At 37.9% G+C, this 24999-nt stretch overlaps 1 protein-coding gene across 3 annotated transcripts in view; it reads right to left on the bottom strand.

The window, feature by feature from the left end:
- The window catches only part of ADAMTSL3 (ADAMTS like 3), a 177077-nt gene that overhangs the window by 130499 nt on the left and 21579 nt on the right, over nucleotides 1-24999 (bottom strand). For all 3 annotated transcript variants that reach the window (XM_015639396.3, XM_015639392.3, XM_015639391.3), the window contains one exon: nucleotides 12834-12953. In XM_015639396.3, the coding sequence (XP_015494882.1) occupies nucleotides 12834-12953 (120 nt within the window). The remainder of the gene's footprint in view (nucleotides 1-12833; nucleotides 12954-24999) is intronic.

Genomic DNA, 24999 nt, shown 5'->3' with positions numbered 1-24999 from the left:
CAGATCAGAGGGAGAAGCCCACAGTGCCACAAAACAGAAAGGGAACATGTGCAGAGCAGCACAGCCCCACACAAAGATGTTTCAGCAGCCTCCCTCCTGGCTGCAGCCTCCCACCGTGGCCTGTCCCCAGGCACCCGAAGGGCTCTGCCCGCTGCAGGACACAGCAGCCTGTCCTCCTCGGGGCTGGGCTGCCTGCACAACAGGCAAGGCTTAACTTTATTTTGGGACACACAAAGGCAATCTGAAAGCAGCAGGACCTGTGAGTGCTCTGTGGGACTGGTGCACTTACAGGGCTGCAAACAGAGCATGCCCTCAGCCCATTTTCAGACCTTCTTGCCATGCTCAGGGCTGCTCTTAGCAGGTGGCTCTGTCCTGATCCCTGCCTGCAGCTTTGTTGGGCCTGTCTAGCAACACATTCAATTACAATTTGGAGATTAGATGACCAAAGATTAACTAAATGCTAAACAGAAAAATACTCAGGCCTTCTGAGACATAAATCTTGCAAATATGGCTCCATAGAGCACAAGTCCAGATTCCTGAATAGTTTATTATTCTGTAAAATCTTCACTGTAAAAGACTGCATATACTTGAAATTTGCAAAGGTAGCAGCTTAAGTTATTTCTAGTCAGCTCATAAAAATCTGTCTTTAGCACTTTTTTCCGAAGAAGAAAGAAAGAAACCCAGACATACTCTAAGCTTAGTGAAAAGATAAGACTCTGGATATAATACCAATATGACTTCACCTTTTATTTTTTAAGGGTTCGAAACAATACTGGATGAAAGTTTATATGTAAGCATAGGGGATCTGCCAAAATGAAAGTGAAAACCCAGCAAATTATATTTCAGACACCTTGACATATTATGCACCATACATGCTGTCAGCTTCACTGTCCTTTCCTTTGCTGTAGGCCGAATGCTTGAATACCAATCTTATTAAACTACAACTCTGAATTTATCCACTATATATAACATTCCAGATGTCGTACCAGCTGGGAACAGGCCCTTAGGCCATCTTTGGTTGATCTCTTAGTCGCTTTCCAACTTTTGCCAGGCATTCATCCAAAAATATGAAGGAAAGTGCTAAAAACAGATGTCAGAGTTAATGTTTTTTTCTTTTTTTCTTCATGGTAGGAAATACAGAAAACTTGCACCCTACACCTCTTCTATGAAATATGAATGTTGTCAAAAAAAATAAGTTAATTTTAAATTAAATCACAATGTAGCAGAGTTAATTTTTACACTATTTTTCTGACTACAGGCCAGCCTCCACCAGTCTGTTCTTTGAAAATATTATGTGGTCATTTGGATTTTTTCATTAAGATGGAAAATCTTTTGATGTTGTCAATCTGCAAAAATGGTTTTGAGTCCCTCATTTAAGAAAAATAATGGTTAAAATGTAAACTAGATTGATTGCAATTTATGGTAAGCTTTATGACAAGGCTGGAGTAATGGGAGTTATTAAATCAGTACACATCTGAGCTATGAAAGGGGAAGACCTGTTGGCCCCATCATATTAGAGCAAATTATTTCAACTTCCACTCACTGCAATACGAGCAGGAGATGTTCAGATCTTCCCAAGAAGTGCTGTCTCTCTTTGGGGTCCTCACAGGAGTTTAAGCACGGAATTTCAAAGCTGAGGGCTGTAAAGGAGGTCCTGATCCTGCTGACACCTTGGAACGTGTGGCCCCTTTACTCACAGGGTAGTTCTGACGTATGTGGGAGTCCTCACAAGAATTAAGTTTTCTTGTGCCTAAGTGCTGGGCTGTAGACTCCAAGGTCTGTGCAAGAGGTAATCTATTTTAGCTGTGCTAGACAGGGTCCCAAATCTCCTGTCCACACACACCAGAATATTAGCAAACATATGCAGAACCAATTCTGAGAAAGGCCTCGTGGAGCTGCCACAGAGCCTCCCCTCAGCATGGAGGGCCCTGGTCTCTACAGCAAAGTACAGGAGGTATTTCCATTATCATTACACCTTACAAGGATGATAATCAATTTTGACACTCTAAAGACATCCCCTTTAAAATTAATTTTGGGGCAATAGCCTTCATTTAAAGGAAGTCACTTAACTGCATTGAAAAAGGACAATTTCTAAGAATTTCCTTTTCTTTGCCTCACATTCATTAGAATGCAGAGCTGAAAGTATGAGAAAAACAGACTATCCTATAGCTTCAATATTGAAGAAGCAGAGAAGAATGAACATTAACTGGCAAGTTCACTGCAAAGTATAAAAATACCTGCGAAAAAAAAAGAACAAATTTTTTTTCAAATGGAATAAAAAGGGCAGGACAAGTTTAAAACTTAGTATTTTAATAAGAGACTTCAGATATAATTGTGATTCATACATTAGACTGCAATATTGCCCTGAATACTTACCACTGGAGCCAGCACTAAAAGGTGGTAAAATTTCATGGTTTATAGTCTGATATTTGAACATATTTTATGTCATCTATTAATAATATCAAAAAACATTCAAGCCAATACAATACTTTCCTTTTAAGTGAAACTGATGCATACCAAGCCCTTTTTTTACAAACAGTAAAAAAAGGTATTTTGCCATATGTTGTGTTGATGTTATGAGACATTTTGTGAGCTGCCTGAAAGACTACAGCTTGTTTCTTCAGATTTATACCTTATACAATCATATTACTTAGACAAAGGAAGATCACTGACCTGTATGCTACACATAAAGGAAAAAAAATGTGTATTTTTAGCAAAGATTTTGCCTGAGAATGGAGCAGTAAACTACATCTTGTCAGCATTTTTTTAGGTGATCTGATCACAGCATAATTACTGAAACAGATCAAGTATTTTGAACACAGGATTCATTTCAACATTCATGGTGTGTAAATAGGTTTGCTTGTATAAATCACAGAAAACTCTCTGATCCTCACCAAATCCAGAAGCTGGGTAAAATAAAAAAAAAGTTCAATGTACAAACCTTCACACATCATTTGGACACCAGATTTGAAACAAACAAACAAACACCACTGAACTTGTCTTTTTGCAGAGAGCTGAGGCTGGAATGATGCTGGTGCTTTGCAGCATCAATCCCATTTTCCAGTAGTTTCCTGATCAAACAGTCTGTAGGATTTCTTTTGGGGCACCTGATTGCAATCTGCCTGAAATCAATGGCAAATCTCTTTTTGCAGTAAAAAAAATGAAGGGCTGATCCAAAGTCTATTGAAATTACTATGATTTTTTGGACCAAAGCCTAAATAATCAGGTAAAGGAGAACATATCTTGTATTTACAATTGCAACCATCTCCCAAGGGCTATTTTAAAAACTACAAAAACATCCCACATCATACAGCAGCCTATTACTACTAATTTTTCTCACCCATGTGCAAATACTCCAGTCTGCTTCACGAACCTGTAAATCAGTTAAAGGTTTGGTGCCATTTTAAAAGTCCTTCTTCTCTTATGCAATGTAAAATGTCAAATGAATAAAGGCTTATACCATCAAAGCACAAAAATATCTTACAGCATTATAACAAAAACAAACAAAAAAAGTTTACTACCAATGAGATAATTTTATAAAGCTAGATTACATAGGCTCAAGTGGAAAGAGGTCAGGTTTTACAGTCTTAAGAGTATTAAAAAAAAGTCCAAATTGTTTCCACTTCTCAGAATTCTGACTGCCTTTCCTTCCAGACCAAGAATCAGCATAAGAGTTGCATCTATAAGAAAGTGAGGGGGAAAATGCAGGGAATAAAAAGGAATGTTTGATTTGCCAATCATTCCACAAAACGTGGAACCTACAATTCGTGTCAAGTACATTACAGTACTTAAGGCTAATGTTCAAATACAGCATTACTCTTTATCAAAGACCCTGCTAAACACTCAACCAAGCAGTGAGCACCTTCAGCTATTGCCTCAAATCACATGCAAGCATTTATTTCTGTAAACAGTTTCAGACATGCAAAAAAATCCAGTGACATTCACAGGACATCCTGCACACTGGAAGTAGCACCCAAAGTTTCAGTGCTTTCTTGGGGGAAATGGTTTAAAGGGATTTGTAAAGAGCAATAGGTTATGGCTCAATCAGCAAAGCAAGCAACTGTTTTATATAAAACAGAAGAAGAATGAAGAAAAAAAATCAGAGCTTCCATAACATGAAAAAATGAGTAACAAATTCCATACCCTTTTTTTTTTTTTATAAATACAAACTCTCCCAGCTCTGCTTCTCAAAGCCATGCACACCCTCTGTACCCCTAAGCCTCCAAGCCAAGGCTCAGCAAAAGTGCTGGTGGGGAGCTACTCCTGCTCCTGACACGGACAGAACCAGGGTGTTTCCCATTCAGAGAATTAAAATGCCTCAGAACCTACAGTACCACAACCTGCAACACATTCTAAGCTCTGAGAATCAAAAATATAGTTGTCAGCAGTGATCCTCTCAATGAACCTACATTTACCCTTTCTCCTGTTATTGCAAAAATCGATAATTAATATTTCTCATTTTCTTCTGTGTAAGCAAATAGCATTTGAAGTCTAATAACTAGTAGAAGTAAGTTAGGTTTCACTGGCAATGCTGACAGTTATTTTGAAACAGTACAGATCAAAATAACTGTTGGAACCAGTAAAGAGATTGTTCTTTAGTTGTCCTAAGCCTGGGTCAATAGGCAAGTATTAATGATATCAAGAACCTTTTTATCTATTTCTAGAAACAAAGCCAAAAGATGCAGATTTTTAAAAGAAGGTTTTTCACTTCATCTTCTACATTAGTGGCATACAAATCCAAAAAAATTTAGGTTCAAGTATATCTCTACTAAAAGGGTCCTTGTGACATTCCACCTCTCCTATAAATAATTTTCCTATGCTGGACAGGCCTGAAAGATGACTGTTAAGGATATGTGGGATATTATCTACATGCTCAACAATATAAATCCTATTTAAATTACCCACTGCTTTGCAAAACAATGTAATTCTAGCAGAAACAACTTAACATGGGATTAATCATTTTATCAAGCAAGTATTTTTCTATTCATTATTCTAGGGACCGTATAAACTGAAATTTCTTCCATTTTTCTATTAAGGCTGTGTTACATGGAAGAAGCTGCTATAAACTCTCATAGGGCTTTAAATGTTATCTGTGGCAGAAATGACACAGAAATAAAAAAAAATCTGTATCGATCATATTCATCCTTCATGAAAAATTCAGCAACACAATTTTATCTTCTCATTTGTGCAAAATTAACAGGAGCTCAATAAAATAAGAAGCTCAATAAATTTAGCTGAATAAACTAAATACAATCTGCTCTTTCCTTGATTAAGACCAGTGAAAAAACATGGTTTCAAAATGTTTGTGGTGTATAAGCAAAGTGATTAATGTACCATTAGGCTTTATCAGCCTGAAACATCCTCTCATCCATGTATATCTGAAGAATGACTTTCCAGCTCCAAGCACTGCATTTCCCACAGTACTTGAAATATATCTTTTTGATTTAGAAGCACTTCTCCACTGTATCTCAATGAACTCTTATTGATAGATGATAGCAGCACCACGTCAAGGCTGTGTAAGCATGGGATTATTTCTGTTAGCTCCAGACCTTTCAGTCTTAATTTAGAAGGCTGAACCTAAGCCTTTATCAATGTCAAAATTCTTGGATAAGAGCATGTGCCAACTTCTGGAGGTTCACTAGGGGCATGAGGAGGTCAGTGTGAAATTCACATGGCATTGTATCAATCTCTCATGGTTTAATCATTGGGCTCCCCTGAAGAAGGTTAAATGAGCACCTACTCTGTATTATGTTAATTCTTCAGGTGTCCTGTTACTAGTCCAGGGTAGCAGAACTGAGTTAAAGAATTTTCAGCAGAATATTTGCCCAAGAACACATCTTTCTGTCTGCTCCTTGGAAAATGAAAGTTAAAAAAAAAAAAAAAAAGACAAAAAATACATTTAATCTATTGCTAGAAACTGAAGAACATATTTGGGAAAACTTAGAATTGTAAACATTAGAACATGAAACACTGAATGTGAGTTTAAAAATTCAAATCTTTTATGAAAAATATGCACGGTAGAGGTGCTAGAAAAGCAAGGTACTTAGTATTAAAGTGGATTTTTCAATATAGCTCAACCTCAAACAGAATAAACATAAATTTTTGGCCCCAGAAGTATGTCTAAGAAAAAAGGAAGAAAATCAGTACCCCCTGCATAGCCTTTTATCATCCACCAGAGCAGCTTCAATATCTGTCCAGCACCCAGGGGAGCAAGAATAAGGGAAACAACTAAAAGTTTTTGTCTGTTCTCCTTTCTTCCTTGAGAAATCATTCTGGGGGATGACCTTGCAAATGAGGGGTCACTTCTGCTACCGGGGAGTCCTCTGCCAGCTGCTGAGGTCAGAATCACCACAGCCACAGAAGGGCTACGGGCCCAGGGCAGTGAGTTTCACCACAGAATTTGGTGGAATAGGATTACAGCCTTGGAGAATGTATTTGACCCAAATTGAAATGATATAAAATGTGTTTTCTGCAGAAACTGTACAGATTCCCTGTGAAGGCTGTAATACTGCACAAGGCGAAGACCTGCTGGCTTCTGTAAGTATGATTTACACACAGAGACCTTTGGCAGGGCTGGGGCTGAGGCAGTAATAGAAAACAAGAAAGTCTTTAATTCTTAGTGCACAAAGAAACATGGACTGCAAACAGCAATTCCACTATTTTCTCTGAACAACAAAACTCTCAACTACAAATGGTAGTGTTTAATAAGTGCCAGTTCCCCATTCTGTTTGCCAATAAACAAAAGTACTTAAAACCAGTTTTCAGTTCACTAAGCAACCTATCACACACAAGTAATGATATAATTACTCGTGCATATGCTGCTCACACACTTCCAGACAGTAATTAGCCTAAACAAAAGTATTGTTTGAATAGGATCATGCCTGACTTATGCAGTACCAGCTTCTCTAAGAGTAGTTTTGCCTGAAATTGTAAGTGGTTTTCATTTTCTCTTAATCCTTGCCTCCTTTCCACTCCAAATCAGAAACACATTTCACTTGATTATGGAGCTAACTTACTTACCCCCAAAAAAAAACAACCAAAAGACATAACCTGAAAAATATGGACCAAAATTAAACCTGTGAACAAAAAAAATAAAGGTATATATATATTACAAAAAAGGAATAGAATTAAAAATATTAGGTAGCACCTAACATTGCCTTTAGTTAAATTTTCAGAGAAACACCAAATGATGCCTTTTATCTTCACACAGCCTTACAAACACATGGCTGTAAACTCCTTAAATACAATTTAAAACTCGTTACAGACATCTGTGGGATTAGCATGGAGTACCACAAACCTGATCTAGCAATTTGTTACTTACACAAGTTGTCCCAGCTAAGAGAACGGAATGACTTGCAGGATTCAAGTCAGTGAAATGGGTGTTATTCTAATACCAGCAGACTGGCTGAGCGAGGACTGCAAGGTCAGTCCTGCACACAGCAGAGAAGGAGCATTTCTAACCCAGTGCTGAAATTCCCACAGCCACGTATTAGTGGTTGCAATTCTGGTGCTTGGATAAAATTAAGTTTATCGGTTCATTGTCCAAATACACAAATGAAACCACCAAGTGTTCGGTACTGGAATGTTTTCATTATAGAAGAATGCCTGAAATAGTTTGTGGCCACTTGAAAACAGTTTGTTTGTTCAAAGAAAGAATCTCTAAATGAAGAGCTAGACATTGAGATTCAAGATGTTAAGTCTTTTTAATAGTTCTGAAAGATTTTTCAGGGTATCAACAAAAATGGCTTGTCAGAGAACAACACAAGTTTCAGGCTCCCTCTCAAATGAAGAGTACTGACGCTTTATGTGCATGGGTAGCAAGTGAGCCACCAACTACAAATCTTCCTCCCTTCTCAGGATTAGAGCTTGTCTTCACTGACGTGTTAATTTGCAGTAATGTCCCTTACATGACTCATCATCACATGCCTGAAAACATGTGGCTCCGTTTCTCTGGTGATTTAGATGCAAACTACCCAGCAAAGGAAAAAAAAGGCTGAGAGAGAGAGGCAGAAGCCAGCAAGCAGCTGATTCTCCAAAGCAGGCTGTGACTCAGGTACTGCTCTGGAGGGTGGCAATCAGCAGCAGGTGGAATGGGGAAAGAGATGAAGGAAACTGTGGGAAAATGGCTGTCAGCCCAGCAGCACCCATAAAACAGCTTCTGTCCACACAAGAGTTTCCTTGGTGTAATATGAAAAACTTACAGGACAAACACAAACAGGTTTTGCTGTCCGACTACAAATAAAAAGTAATAGATTCCATCAGTTTATTTTGATATTAATTTTTGAAGGAATTCAGATCTTGGGTTCCACTGCATTTTTTCTAATTAATAATTTAAATGCCATGCTCCTTTTTCCCCTGAAAAAGCAGAAGCCAAGACAGACTATTTCTATTTGTGGAAGACAAAGCTTAAATGAGAATATTTATTTTCCCAATTTTGGCATTCACTTTATAACAAGGCACTTTTCTAGCAAACCCAAAGAAAGACTAGTAATTAGATGAGGTGTAGCAGTTGCAGCCTGGGTATTACAGGTATATAATGATACAGAATTACAGGTATTGCACATCTAGTTGAAAACAGACCAAACAGTTTCTACCTTACCTCGCATAGCTAAACACAAGTCTGATAGGGCAGATTTTCATTAATATTTGTTTAGAAACATTAGATTTCTTTGCCAATATTGAACTAGTTAGGACCATATATCTAATTTCAGAATCAGGCTATCCCTCTGAGTTTAAACTTGTAAACATCATAAAATTTAGAAGCAGCAAGATCAACTAGAAAGCTAACTGGTCAAGCAAACATTTTCTCACTTGAAAGATAAACTTATTTTCTTTTTTCTTTCCCTTTTTTTACCCACACCCCCAAGAGAACTCCCAGCCAGCCAATCAAAGTGGAAATGTACTTCAAACACATTCAACCCAACCAAGTTTTCACTGCTGTCCTTCTTGGTGGTCCGTCATATGGAATGGTTTTAATACTTGGAAGCAATACCTTAAGTGTCAGAAAACAAGAACATTTTATTTCTGCAAGAAAGCTTTCCAGTACTACTAGTATTTTGGAAAAGGAAAAAAATTCCTTGTAATAGATTAAAAGGTGAAAAGCCAAAAAAAAAATCAGAAAGAATACTAGGAAACAATTCCTTTTGGCAAGGTTCAACATGTATCTGAAAGTTGGAGAAAGGGCTATTACTTGTATATTTATTTCATAATTTCTTTTTTTTCATGTATTTATTCAGTTATTTAATTATTTTCATGAATGGTAGGAGGAGACTTATTCTAATCTCAAATTTCTAACAGCAGTTGAAGTCTGGTTATGCACCATAATCTATTTGGTACCAAGTCAGGTTTAAATTGCATTGACTCAGCAGAATTTCAGAAATGCAGGATGCAATGCACTGATACAAGACATCACTTGGTGAACAATACAGGAGCCTTCAGAAAAGGTTCAATTTAAACATTTCTACATTTCTGTCCTTTGGGATCCCTCAGAAGTATTTGCTTTGAATCACTGTTTTTCCCTGAAGATACAGCAATAAATGTGTCAAAACTCTTCATATGTCCCACTCTATGCAGGTGTCACCCCAGTGAATGAGAGTCAGAACTGAATCAGATCTTCAAAGGTATTTTCCTCTATAGTCATAGAAGTGGTAAATAAGATAGTCACTGAATTTTGAAAATATCTATCCAAAGAATTTCATCTGCATGTAATTCTTAAATACACACAGAGCAACAAAATATGCAAAGAGGTTAGTGCAGTCCTGTACAAAAATGAGAGCACAGTCTTGCCAGATTAAACCAGAACAAAATGTACTATCTTGCATGTACAACACGAATCTGTGTGTAATTCTGCTGGGCTAGAGCAGAGTACAGTGTGTTCCTATTAATATTTACTCATCTTTCATTTCAAACTGTAAGCTTGTCATTTCAGATAGCAAATACTTTTGAATATTCAAGTAACAGCTAGTTCTATTTTACTGAGATTACTTACTAACAAAGGAATGAATGATTCTGATTAAACTGGCTCCCTGCTTGAAAAATATCACACGCAACAGCCAAAGAAAACCCCTTTGAAACATTCCTGAGTTTGGAGGATGTAAGGAAACTAATCTTGGATCATGACGATGATGATGCTGCTATATAAAAATATTATCCATCTATCCCTGGAAATTGTACTGGCCTGGATGAAAGGAACAGTGCAAGGGGGAAAAGGGCACACTTGGGAAGACAGGGATAGATGGTTTTCCTGCAGGTGTCTCAACACTGGTTAGCCAAAAGAACAGAGGTTGTGAGCCACCCTCTTCTCCACCTCCATACCACAGTCTCAGGGACCTCTCTCCCCTTTTATCTATTCTGTTCCCTTCCATGGACACAGGAGGAGGAATTGCCTCCACAGCAGATGAGATCAGACTGATCCCTTGTTTTACTGGAGTCAGTGCACAAGGTTACTTCAATTTTCCTATTTTCAGGTGTAATTTGGGATGTACAAGAACACCAGGAGGACTCTGTAGGGATGCCCAGAGGACACTTCTGGACATCAGGGAAAGTGAAGGAATGTATTTCCCATAGGCCAGCAGCCCTTCACAGTAGGACAAAACAGAAAATGAATTGCTAAAACTAAATTAAGGAATTAAGGTGTGAGAGAAGATGCTGCTGCATTCTTTATGTGGTAAAGTTCCAGTGCTGATTAAATTTCTGTGCTAGATAGGTTAAAATGAGCTTTCAATGTATACACATTCCCCTCTTTTTATTCACCTGTGTATTCTTATCACATTTCTCAAGTGTCAAACATATCCATTCCAGCTTATAAAAATTCAAGAGATTATTCAATGAATGATTCACCCTCTGGTTTTAAGACTTCCATCTATTCATGCCAGTAAATGTCAAAAGAAAGTTGCATATAACACAGAAAAATCAAGTTTTCTAACCCAGTTTGACCATGATACAATTGAGTTTTGTATTAACATTTCAGCAAAAGTATAATTCTAACTGTATATTACTACAAACTTATGATTACTTTCCTAGAAAATCAAGGAAAATCTTTCTATTCACCAAAGAAATCCTGGTTTACTTGCAGGAAGGTAAAGCTAGAGATAGGGATCAGTTCCCATCTGCATTCAATGTATTCATAACTTTTAATAAATAATGCTTAGGGACTGAATTTTCTTTCAAAAGAAACTACTGCTAATACAGTTGCTTTTACTTTCAACATTTTGATGTTTCAGCACCACTTTCAGTTCCAGGAATTCAAACTTAATTTCATACTGCTAAGTGTCTGGGAAGAGCAGGCTTCAAAACTAAATCACATTTATGAAAGAACAGAAGCTGGCCATATCCTAGATCCAATTCAGATCTCAATGGAATTAATGAAAAACTTTCCAGCAAATGGAATTCTTTCCATCAAATGGAATTGGGCTTGGAACTGGCTTCTGTGTAGAGCTATGCTGGTATTTGAGGGTTTTTCAAGGGGATTCATTTTGTTTGTTTTTTAATCAGCTATATTATTCACATAGTCCAAACAGTCTAGTCAAAGACTCAGACTAAGCCTCTGTTATATTTGATTTATCATCTTTTTGAAAATGTGTTCCATTAAATGGAAACTATTTTGATCAAAGTGTATAACCTTTACAGTATTTTTCAACTACTGTCATTAAATGCAGCCTGAGTTGCAGCTGCATTTTACTGTCCTATAAGTTATTGCTTTCCCAGGTGTTTGGTCCAAGGAAGGTCTTATCCAAGAACTTTTTCTGTTGATAATCAAGACCCTCTAGGGAAGCAAAAGTATGAATTATTGTAAACAATCAAACTAAATTCAAATAGTTCACAGTGGCTCAGCATGCCTTCTATTGCAGCTTCTCTGCTTCCTTTTATCTATCTAAAAACGTTGTCAATTTAAAGCTTAAATAAACTCACCTCAGCTCTCTCTTTTAGGATTGTGATGAGCAAACTGTTTTCTTCAAGTAGCTCCTGCAAGGAGCCCATCTTTCAAAATAAATCTGTCCATCACTGACAGAGCCATACCTTGTGATGCAGGGAAAGTTTGGCTCTTCTCTCACTTCTTCAGGGAGTGTTTCCTAACAAATTCCCTCCTCTTACATTAAGAAATGTACTGTAAGTGTCTATGAATGTAATTCAGACAGTTTTGATGTGAAATTCAACTGACTCCTGGAACACATTGTGTTATGAGTAAATTTCCACAGCACACTACACATTTCCTAGGTTTACTTCAGATCTTTTGCCAAGATTAACAGCATTTCTTTCATGTTGCTTTCTTTACATTTATATCTATATTCCATGTTTAACATAATGTTTCTATGGGTCTGGAGAAAGCATTAAAAATTTTTAACTTAAAAGAAAAAATTGTTTCTTTCTAAACACTGTTCCATCCATTATTACATTTCTATTTGTTTCTTTATAATTCACTCAACTTCCCCATTCAAAAACTTCATAAACTAATACCATATTCTGATTTTCACAAGGTGGAAAATGTAAAATCTGCCTAACACAGATTTTTTCATTAAATAAAACAAGTTAAGTCAAGCAATTCACAGAAAGGACAATCTACACACTTTGCAGATTTAACTATAAACATCTATTAACACATCACTAAAATATTGCTGGTTTTGCCTCCATCACAATCTATTAATATTTCTTAAAAGTTCCTTAAAATTGGATTTTGCATGGTGTGTTATCATTCAGCTTGCTACAAATTTGATGTGCCTTCAAAAGATAACATCTTTTGATAACTCTCCATCGTGATCTGTTTCACAGTAATCTTTGTCTCAGAGTTACATGATTCAATCCATCACTGTAATTTTCACACATAGCACACTAACCTGGTCATCATAGCGGTAAGTGAGGAACTGCTCCCCCGTGGTGTCCTCAAGAAAACTCCCCTGTGGAGAAAGTGCAAACTCAGGCAAGAAGTATGCACCTTGGGACTGCTCTGCTCTTGTCTGTAAGAAATTCAGAAAGGTCATGTTATACCTACTACAAACACAAGTAATTTTTTTTTAAAAAAAACTATGCATACAATTACAAAATCTAACTTCTGGGGGAAATAATAAAAAAAAAAAGTGTTGTGTTTTAATGCATGGTATTTCTGGGTGGATATTTTGCTGTGATGGAGACATGCAGAGGTTCAAACCAAAACAATATTGCCTCAATAGCAGAATAAGCAACTAAACCAAAGGAGTGGTGGCTTATCCAACATCACTGATCAAAGACATTCAAAAAGCAACATTACACTTCCTTTTTCCTTGTACACTTCACCAGAGAAGTGGCTGCTGCAGGTAACAAGCTTTTTGGTTAAACACAATGTATTTATTTTTATAGGAAGAAACAAAGACAGAATCATAGACTAACTCAGCTTAGAAGATATCTTGAGGTCCCACCTAGTCCAATAGGGTTACCTGTGAAGCCATGACGCTATGAATTACTTTGTTATCTTGCAGGAAGATATGACTGCAAAGAAAAATGGGGAGTGGGAATGACTGCAGTGAACACAGGCAGTGCTCCATGTTAGTTCAGGATGCTATTCACAACTCGGGAAGAGCACTTGAGAGCACGCTGGGAAAGAAAAAAAAAGGCTTCATTTCAAGCTACAGAGGAATTAATTCTGTCAGAATCATAGCTGGTACCTCCAGCTGGGCTGTCTGACACCCGGGCTTTGATTAGAGAAACAGCTTTTGCTTCGAGGATCTGTGCCTGGTCAGCAATCACAGCGCACCTGAAGTGTGCTCAACACGCCGAGCACTCATCTCACTGCACTGGAGGTGTCTCAGGAAACCCAGAAATGTAGAAAATGTTCTGCACAGACTCTTCTGCCCTTATTCCTCCTGCATTCAACACTGCCCTGAGAAGCCAGCTGGTTTGCATACTAGAGAAAATAAGCAATCATCTTTTGAATGCAGAATACTGAGTCCAGCAATGTAGTGAGGACAGGGCAAGGAGATGAACATTACCTTTCAAAAGGCTGAAACCTTTTGGGGCAGAAGAAAGAGGCCTGAAATGTGCACGTTACTGCTGGACATTTACCAATGAATAAACTTAATAAATAGGTGTAATTAAACTGTATATTTTGACATTTACGCAGCAATTTCACATGAAAGCTGGCAGATGCCATCACCCAGTTTCTAGACTTGGCTAGAACTGTACCAAATATAGGTGCCAGCTAACTAGAGATTTCTAAAGTAATCAACATAATTTAAACCAGTTTGTGGTGGAAAAGGAAAGTAAGACCGACTGCACTTTCTTGCAGTAAGTTCACCTTCTGAAGCTCTCAACTTATCTCATAAAAAGCAGATGGTACATCATTTGCAGGATGGTCTGGAGAAGCTTACAGTGCTTTTGCTCACTCTGTTGAGAGCTGTCAGCTTCTCAGACTGCAAACCCCATCAGTCATGACAGCATCAGATTAACATACTTGGTTTAAATCAAGCAGTCTTCATATAAACTAGAAATAGCTTGCAAAGGACATGTCTAGACTAGGGTAAAGGTCATATTTCAGCATGCAAGACTGAACAAGATTGTAAAGAGGATTTTTTTCATGAGGCCTACATAGGAGTGATTCACATTCACACCCTATTATCCTTACATTTCTATAAAGCTTACTGCAGCAGAGATCTCACTTTTACCTTTCAGCCAACAGATCTTATTTATGCATAATTAAGCAATAAAATATGGAGAACAAATTTACATTTGGTAAAAACGGTTTGTTTCCCCATAAGGCCACCAAAAGAGGTCCATAGTTGTGCTTCCTGCTGAATCTGAGCTGGCTGCAGCTGATGTGAGCCTTGACATGTGAGGCATAACCCAGACATGAAAAGGGCTGACATAATCTGGCATCCTTCCCCACTGGTTTCAATGGGCTATCGATAGATCCTGTGTCAGGGAATAGGGCAGTGATGTAATCCCATGATTTCAGCACAGGCCTAATGGATAAGAGATATGCATTCTAAATCTCCAGTGGCCTTGTTTAAAGTGCTTCTCATTTCTGCCAGGTGTAAAACAATTACAACATCTACTGACCTATCTTAATATTGCTAAGTTTAGTTTATGTTTGTAGAATAGTTTGGGAAATAATCCTGTTAAGTGCTAGTGCTTTATAACAATATATTTGGAAGATCTGCCTCATTTACAGGCCAAAGAGAATCAAAATTACCCCACCATACTTCTCAGCTAATTGTATGTATCACACTGTTGTCTAATTTCTCATAAACAAATTGTCAGTAGCAATAAACTTGCTTGTATTTCTCATCTTTGTAATTTAAACATTTCAAATACAAAGTCTTTGGACATTAATCAGTGTTATGCTTTGAATAAACACACTAGTATTTGGAGCTGAAATAGCAATTAACAAGAAAAACTAGGGATTTCCAACACACATTCCATTTTCTTGTGAAAAGCTAATGAGCAGCTAGGCACTTGAGGAGCAAGAGAAATGCTTGCTAGATTCAGACAAGCAAAATCTGGCTTCCAAGTACAGAAAAATTCAGTGTAAAATGCAGCTATTTTGTAAAGTTACACATGAGGTTACAATGGAAACTGATTGTCAGCTGCAGCAATAGGTACTGCTACCTGTCTGGTATAGGTTGAGTAAGAAAGAATACAGCCAAGCAATTAATTAAAAATAAAAAACAAACACTAAGAACATACTATCAGCTGTTAATGTTGAAACCAATGAATTTCATCTGATAAACAAAACCCAAACTGAGAAGTTAATTTTTAAAAAACCTACTGTTCAAATGTTCAAAGAACTCTTTTGTATCCACTCACCAAAGCAGCAAAAAACGTTTTTACCCTTTAGATGCAGGGACCTTCAGATAAACTGCATGTTCCCAAGGCACTGTCATTCATACATTGTACTGAACACAAAATACAATGTTTCCACTTATCCATTTTATTCCCCACTGAGGAATCTACCAGTGCTCCTTATGAGGATTTTATATTTCTATGGGTACTTTGGCTTAAACGTAATTCAAATTTCAACAGTCTGTGGATTTATAGTATATTTGAGATCATCTCTGAATGACTTAGCTAATCTGATATAAATTCATGCTTTAAAGTAAAGACTATAAGTGCAAGTTTCAGAAAACAATTACATTTCATACTAGTGTTTTAGGTCTGTTTAATGGCCAGTTTAATCTCAATAGCTTTAAATTAAATGTGTCAAGTTACAAGTACACTTAAGATTTAAAGCAGGCATTTTAAACCAGCTTTTATGATCTTAAGTATACGAAGACAGTAGAAGGTGATAACGCAGCCAAAGCAGATATAACACAAATCACTACATAAAGTTCATTGAAATTAATACATCATGTAGCAAGAAAGTATGTATTACCTACTGACAAAAACGAAAATATAAAAAATTGGACACAATTCAGTGTTTGAAAATCTTTCTAGTCAATTAGGACATGTAACTTATTAGTCAGAAACTGAAAAAAATAAGGTCTTCCATGCTACGTTTTTCTACGTATGTGATCAAAGAGAGCTATCCTGATCAGCAGAAGTGGGAAGTTTGAAATGGCACGGGATTTATTCAAGCCTTGGGCTGGAGCACAGCTTTGATCTCAGGCTGTGGTTGGTTCCTCACTCACCACTCCCCACCTGAGTGCTGAAAGACCAAATTACTCTTCTACCTTCAATTGCACAAGACACAAAGAATTGCCTGTATCCAAAGCCTCTGGTTTTTAGATCTCTTCCATCAAGAGCTGCACGTTGTTTTTGCTGCTGCCCAGTTCCATTGCTCTGTAGAGCACTGACTAGAAGCACCTGAGCTGCTGGATTTGATGGTTTTATTTCAATTTATTATTGAGAGTAAGAGGAATGGTCACTGAGTGCTTCCCAGCCAATACTGCCATTAGCAAGTGGCAAGGCTGAGAAGGGCTGAACTCCCACACACAGCCGAGCATCTCCCAGTGACTGAGCACAGCAGGCACTGCTGGGGCACAACTTCTGGTTCCATTTGATCCAAAATGAATCCCATTGGCACATTCTGAAATGACCACACAATGCAAAGTACTTTAACTGCTCTTTTTTTTTCCTTGATACCCAGGATTCACGTTAACTATTGCCATTCCACTCCAAGTGAGTGTCAGCTCACTTAAAATTATCAAATCATTAAAACGTAGAGTTTTCCTATTATTAAAAATTATAAATATTAATCATTGGTCATTCCTTCCAAGTTAGAGAGTAACAATTTCATCCAAGGATTTAAATTGGTATTTTCATTTCAGATAAACTTTAAAGATATGGTTTAGTCTACAACTCTTGGAGATAATTTGATACTAAGGCCAAGACAAAGCTTAATCAAACCCTGTAATTGCATGCTACTATTCTACTTAATCACAACCACCAGTGGACTTGAAAGTAATTGTTCCATATTTATATATAGACAGCAGCAGCTTAAGAAAGAAAGCTTTCTTCTACAAAATCTGAGCTGTGAAGGTCGACAAGACAAGAAAACAGAGATGTAATGTCTCAAATAAATGACTTGAGCATAATTAGAAACAAAACATTAATATTTTAGATGCAGAAAAAAATTTAATTTTAGAGCTTCTTGGCGCAAAGGACCACAACCAAGAGAAAAGTAACAACTCTGCTATAATGTACATTTAACACATATAAACATTACTTATACTTAAATCAGTCATTCCCTAACTAAGTCTGTGTCCTTCCTAAAACTGGGAGCACAATGAGAGCAAACTGGAGTAATGCAGATGAAAGCTCCAAAATTATTTATTCCAAATGCTGAAAATGAAAAATGCCATGTTCTTCCTGAAACTGCCTCAATATCTTGCTTTTAAAAAGAAACACAGACAAAAGACAAAAGGTCCAATCAACTAAAGCTTTACAGTTATACACAACTGCACTACCCTGCCCAAAGTAAATTCTATAAAGAAAAGACAAATACAGTGAAGGCAGTTTGCTTTCCATAGTTTTGTGGCTTTTTATTAGTTCTTGTTGGAAGTGGAAAATGGGCAGTGTTCATTTCCAAAATCATTGTTTTAGGGAAACAAAAAAAAAGATGGGAAAGCAAAATGAGAAAAACTATCTGCATTCATAATAAATACATGCTTGTCAGATTAATATGCACAGCAAGTCCAATCATATACCAAAATGCATGTATTCCTATTTAATTCAAGTTAAATATCTGTCTCCTAAGCTGCTGCAGCATTTGATTTACGCCCCAGGGAAGTAATATACCAGCTAAGTAGCAGTTTAGTTTAATGGATTTTCAAGGACTCCCATACAAAAATGTCAGATAGAGCACAGTACTCCAGCTTCATCACATGAAAAAGTCTATTTGCAGATAAACAATGTCACATCAACAGTTCAGAACTTTGGATATCTCCAGAGCAAGCAATCCTGACAAATAAATATCTAGTAAGTCAGATTAGCTTTTGTCATGGCCAAGATCTACAAAAACAGCTTCCTAATGCTAGACACTCTGAAACATTTAAAGACCCTGCAAGTGAGCCGAGTTTCCACAGAAACTGCCAGCAGCTCAGCATTTCAGCAGACCAGGCCAATTATTTAATTATTAATATTAAACTAAGAGACAAGCATTTCAAATCAGAATTAAAGTATAAATGTCATTTCTCCCAGAAAAAATGGAGGAGGACTTGGCTGAAGTGAAGTCAAGCACTTCTTCATAGAAGAACCCTGGAAGAAGTTGTTGGCTGTCAGATTTCATCAGGGAGGTCACAACTGAGACAATCTGAACCACTGAGTCAAAAGCTCTCATAAGGACAGAGAATGGGAGACTCAAGGATTTTTCTTCCATGTTTCATGCTCTGTATTAGTTAAAAGCAGACTTAAAACTTTAAGTCTGATTTCAGCCCAAATCTAATGACTTTTCCTCTCATCTCATATTCTAGGCCTGCATGAACATGAAGAAATAAAACAACTTTGGAAAATGTGCCTCTGAGTTGAAGATGCAAAGATAAGCAAAAGACAATTCTTAAATATTTTGGAAAAGCCACCATTTTTCCAACAGAGTAAAATACTGCCAGCAAGCAACTTAGAAACTGATAGTCCAGCTATTGTTTGAAGTGTCTATCACTGAAAACTGAATCTAAGCTGTAACTATAATCATATACACAGCTGCAAGAAAGTGACTACTTTCATCATCTCTGCCTCTCCAACCATCCTGTGCCCATTCAAGCACTCAGAGTCATTCCAGTGACTGGAATGTGCTTAAGATCACGTCACCAGAACAAAAGTGCTCAGCCTAAACTTTTCTTCAGCCTCTCAGTTTGTACAACCTTAAGCCAACACTGAAACAGGAAGAACAATGGAGATCATTTAGTTTTTTAATTAAGATCCCATCTTTCAGACATTTCTACCACCATTTTTCTTGATTAAATGTAAACACATTTTCTTTGGCATAGCTTGGGCTGCAGGCTGAGATCAACACATTTTGAAATCTTTTTCTGCACCCTCTAAAATTTATACTAGTGATTAAGCTTTTGGATATTTATCAACAATTACTTATGTTTTCTCTTGCTATTGTCTGGCTAAAAGATTAAACATTTCACTGAAAGGCTGCAGTAGGATTTAGCCAAAACTTCATTTACTTTCAAAACCCAGCTTAAATATCTGCTTTGGTTCATATTCCTAAAAGATATATGAACACTGATGTTTTCCTTCTTCCAGTGAAGCTTCTTCTAAACTCTGTGTTAGGCAGACTCTGCCTTCTTTCCAAGAATTGATCAGATGTGCCTAAAATTTGCTCTAAAAAGAGCAGTACCAGCAGACTGAAGCTGCTCCCAGTGATATCAGTGGCAAAGTTCCCAGGGACCTCCTCCCAGAACCAGGGCCCAAATCCAGCTGCAGCAGGACAGCATCCCCTGCAATTTAACACTGTTAGGTCTGTGAGCAACGCTGCTTACTCAATTCTCTCTAGTTTTGTACCAGTAAGAGCCAAGGGGGAAAATTCAGTGTCCAGACAAGATAACCCCAGAGCAGCTCACTTCCAATTACTGTCAGAAAGTTAGTGACTGTGGATCAGATCCTGCTTTCAAAATATGCAATACCCAATTATTTCCCCAAGTCTTTAGCTTAGCCTTGGGGAATGGGGAAGGGGCACAGCCATGCTTTGATCCAACAGAAAAGCAATTTTATAGTGCATAGATAAAACAATCTATGCTGGTGAGTGGAGTTTCTACCTGCATGTTCCTCAAAGCTTGTGCTTTGGGGAAATGGGAAGGGTTGGGGGATATTTTCACTCTTTTTTTACCATCTTTATTAACTTGCCTCTGTGATATAACAGTAAAAGGAAGGAATATCTGGAAATGAGACAGAAAATACTATTTCACTTAAACCTCTTTTTAAAATCTTGAAAGACAGAAATAGGTGACTGAAGTCTAAAAAGATTTTATCACCTCTTCCACCATCTGTTCCACTATTCCAGACAAAATCTTCTTTGTATTCTTTATTAAGAAACCTAATAATTGGTAAAATTCTTGTCCTAAATAAAGTCCTTTTAGTATTATTGGAGTATATTCTCATGGAGCTCTATCTTTTATTCATTGACAGTTTCTAAGGGTTCTCATGATCTCCACAGAAAAAAAATATGCTACAGAAGTACTATGAGCATCCTTAGCAGAGAAACCAGGATAATCTGTAATATTTATTTTTTTTTTTAAGTTGCATGTTGCAGTTTAACCTGACAGGCAGCTAAACACCACCCAGATATTCCCTCACTCATCCCTGCAGCCAGATGGGGGGAAGAATCAGGAAAAAGGTGAAACTTGGTGTGAGATCAAAACAGCTTAATAGGACAAAAAAAAGAAAAGGAAACAATAATAATGATGATAAAAGAATATACAAAGCAAGGGATGGCCAGTGCAATTGCTCTGTATTTGCTGACTGATGCCTGACCAGTCCCTGAGAATCAGCCACCCACCCCTGGCCAACTTTCCACAGTTTTAATGCTCAGTGTGTCCCCATCCAGCATGGGACATCCACTGGGAACCTGGAGTCACCTTTCCTGGCTGTGCCCCCTCCCAGTTACTCGTGCACCCCCAGCCTCCTGGCTGGCAGGACAGCGTAAGAACAGGGAAAGTCCTGGACTTAGAGAAAGTGCTGCTCAGCAATGACCACAGCACCACTGTTCTCATCCTAAATCCAAAATGCAGCACTATACCAGCTAGCAGGTGGAAAATTAACTCCACGTAGCCAAATCCAGGACATTTTATTAGTGTCCTTTATCATGAACAGCACATGGTAAAGGATTTCTCTTTTGTTAAGCTGACGAGCTGCTGACACCTGCACTCCTTTGCAGGAAAGTGACAACTCTGCTTGTCTATGACCACAATTGCAGGTCCACTGGAGGAGACTGGAAGAACAATCTTTGAGGAACTGCAAATCTCTGTACAAAAGGCAAGAAAGAAGCACGGTTTAAGGCTATGTAGGATCACTGTCAGAGACAGCTGGATTATAAAGCTCAACAAATCAACACATGCAAGATTCACATTGCTTAAGGAGCAAAGGAAAGGATGAAATTAAATGAGAAAGAATACAGGGTCATTCCTGTAATGGGTGGAAGAAACCCCCACCATGAAGGGACAAGACACCCTAGTAGCTTTGGCAGGCCATGCATCAACAGAGACCTCAGGATAACTCAACACCACCACCAAAAAATATTGAATAGAGGCCTCATAAGAAGAACAAGAGGCTGTGGAACTCTAATCCTTTCCTAGTGAGATAAACAGCACCAAATTGACTTGCAAGACCAACATCACCCTTCCCTAATAAATTAATTCCTCCTCATCCCCTTTCCCAGTATCCAGACTGGATAACTGATAATGCTGAAGAAAGGTTACAAGAAAGGTGTGAGAGCTCCTAGGTATCAAAAAGTTACAGTTAAACAAAAATCCTCCTAAAAATGAACATGAAGCAAAAATTTTGGGCAGGTGAAACTTCATGGCACCATTTTGTTAACAATTCTGCACAGCACTTGTAAAATGCCTCTTGGTTTTCACCTGGCTACAGTGACATGCTCACACTGGTGTGACAGCAGATTTCAGGATTTAATGAAAAAAACCATCCACTACATATGACCAACTTTTCTTCATGCAGGTCTCAACAGCCCAAGGAAGGCAATACAGGTGGTAGCAATTTGTATATTTATATGTGAGCAAAATGGGACCTAGGACTGTGAGGTACAGCAGAAGAGTGTTAGCCACCATCAGATAAACAGGATAAGGATGAGGGAAATTAGGATACAAGACTTCACACAATACTTATTTCCCACACAGTATATTATACAGAACTAAAAAATACATTTAGTTCTTATATACTCCAGTATTATTGTACTATTCATCAAGACATATTGTGTGATTCAAAGTTGTCAATATCCTCATTTACAATGGCTGCTCTCAGGAGAGTCTGGGACTTCTGACTCACATTTTCCCAACTCTTTTTAATTTAAATTATAACCTTAATGTTATTAATATTATGTTATGTTAGTATGATTATTTATATTTAATTTCCTTTTGAGTTTTTTCTTTAATAGTGATATAATTTGAACTGACAGAGTAACACGCTTTTCATATACTTCAGTTGAAATTGTGCCTAAGGGCAGTGAAATTCTCATCCATAAGCTGTTTGAAGAAAAAAAAAATCTCTGGCACTCAGGAGCCAAACACCTGCTAGAAGTAGTGGTGGATCCAGATTTTTAAGAGAATTCCTGTTGCATAATGAAAACACAAAGAGGGGAAATGTGTGGGGTGATGGAATGGTATTAAAACCACGGCACTTAGGGGGAAAAAAAAGAATCCTAAACCGCTATACACTTCAGAGCTAAATGCTGAAGATTTTGACATTAAAGTTGTTCATGAGTGCAGTTAAAACCAGAGACTTTTGTCATGTGAGGAAACCTGAACTGTGATTCCATCATACATTGCAGGGCACTGCCATGCCTTTCATTGCTAATGACAGGGAGTTTTCTCCCTGCCCTCAATCTCTGTACATCTGCTTCTGATTCAGGTGGCAGGGAAAAATCAGCAGCATTCAACCCCCAGAAAAGGCTGCCCTAGAACTGGTAATTTTTCTTCATTGCATACTGTTTATACAATGTTGTCATCAGCAACAGTGTGGTGTTTATCATGAACTAAACAGGTAGATGAAATGGATGGAATTGCTCTGCTACTGTAAATGACTACAAATTCTCATAATAGAAATTGACCTGGAAATGGGCAAACTCTCAGCCACCAAGACCTGGAATCATTTCTCAGCAAGAAAACACATCTTTGGCACAACTCTCTTTAATAGCCCAAAACTCAAGTAGGGGAACCCAAAGGGCATGTAACTAAGCAACTTTGACAGGTCAGAAAGATAGAAAGCTTCTGATAATCCACATCTACCATCAGAAAGTTTCTCAATGACTGAATAGTCCTGTAAGTGCCACAGGAGAGCTTGGACTAACACTGCTCTTCATCCACCTTTCTCAGCAGAGCACCGAGTGCTACATCTTGTCAACATTTTTTAAAAGGGGCTGCAGAGAGGGGTGTATCCCAAAATTCTACTTAAAAAGACAGACCACCCCGAATAAGAGTGTAAATAATCAAAGTGGTTCTCCTCCCTGTTACCTCTAGCTGACAAATCCTCTCTCACCTGGAAGAAAGCAGACTGTAGAGAAATGCCCCAGCCAGATGTTCACTCCCAGGATCACTTAGGATTTCCAAAAGCTCAGCACATGAATGCGTTCACCATATGGTGAGGAAAATGTGATTTTTCCACTGTTAGTTTTCCACTACTTCTGATAATTTTAGTGATATTAACCCAGTTCTTTGTCTACTCTTCTTTCTCCACTGCAGTAAGTCCCTTTGCAGGGTTTATGGACTGAGCAGCCTTGCACATTGAGTTGGTCAGGCACATTTTCACAATGAGGAAGCAGTTAAATGGTCATGGTTCTGCTGTAGGAATGTTGGTTTAAGGCTATTAATAAGGCACATGAGGTGAATGCCTTTCAGCCAAGCTCCCTCCACGTGTGCACACCTGTTTCAGCATGATTTTAAAAAGAAATTCCCGAAAGAAACTGTTCATAGCACGCAGTTTCTAAGTCTCAAACACATTTCTGAAAATACTCTAAAGGTTTTAAGCTTTCTGTGCTTTACTGGTGTCAGGAATTCTGATACACCAACCATGAGGCAAAGTATGCTACTTCACAGTAAACCACTTTTCCCTAAGAAATTACTTCTGTCCTATCATTCATCTGCCACTTTGAGATTATTGACAGTGACTTCCAGTATCTTCATTCCCACCTGATGTGCTGAAACCTGGGAAACCTGAAATGGTTTCCCAGACTGAGGCCCACTGTTCAAACACTGCAACTCACTTCTCCAAGCACTCTAATTTAGCTACGTTTAAATCTCAGCTTAACTGCTCCTTCAGCGATGCCAGTCTTGATATTTATAATCCATCCATTTTTCAGCTTCCTCTCACTTTTTGCAAGGGAGAAAGGGTGGTTGTTCAAGTATATTTCATCTCTCTCTCTTGCCAGTGAAAGCATCTCAAGCAGGGCAAAGTTTTAACTCTGTTGTACCGAGCCAGACACACTACGCAGCATTAAAAATTAAACTAACTAGAAAAAGGTTCAATAACTGAAAAAAACCCCAATAATGCAACAGTGTAAGAGGACATACCATTAATCTGAAGATTGTTCCCTTCCTGGTCACAACTCATTTACCAGCATTAACTGACAGCATTTCACGTGTACACTCACTAATAAGCCACCACTTAGATTACTCTGCTTTAGCAGCAAACCCCAGAGCAATTAAAAGCTCACATGACAGGCACTGCAGGCCTCTGTTCAGTGACAACTGTTAAGACTAATGGTCATTAGTTTAATGACTCATTTTTGTCCTTCTATACAATGTGTACAGTAATGCTGGAGGACTGATATGGTGAAGGGGAAAGGGCTCTTACTGGGGTGAGAAAAGATAAACACAGACCCTGCTGCTGGAAAGAATGAAATAAATCCTCTGAATGAAC

The sequence above is a fragment of the Parus major genome, chromosome 10 (genome assembly GCF_001522545.3).
Source record: "Parus major isolate Abel chromosome 10, Parus_major1.1, whole genome shotgun sequence".
In the NCBI taxonomy this organism is placed as follows: Eukaryota; Metazoa; Chordata; class Aves; order Passeriformes; family Paridae; genus Parus; species Parus major.
Note: the sequence above shows the minus strand (reverse complement) of the source record. Positions and strands in the feature narration are given on the sequence as shown.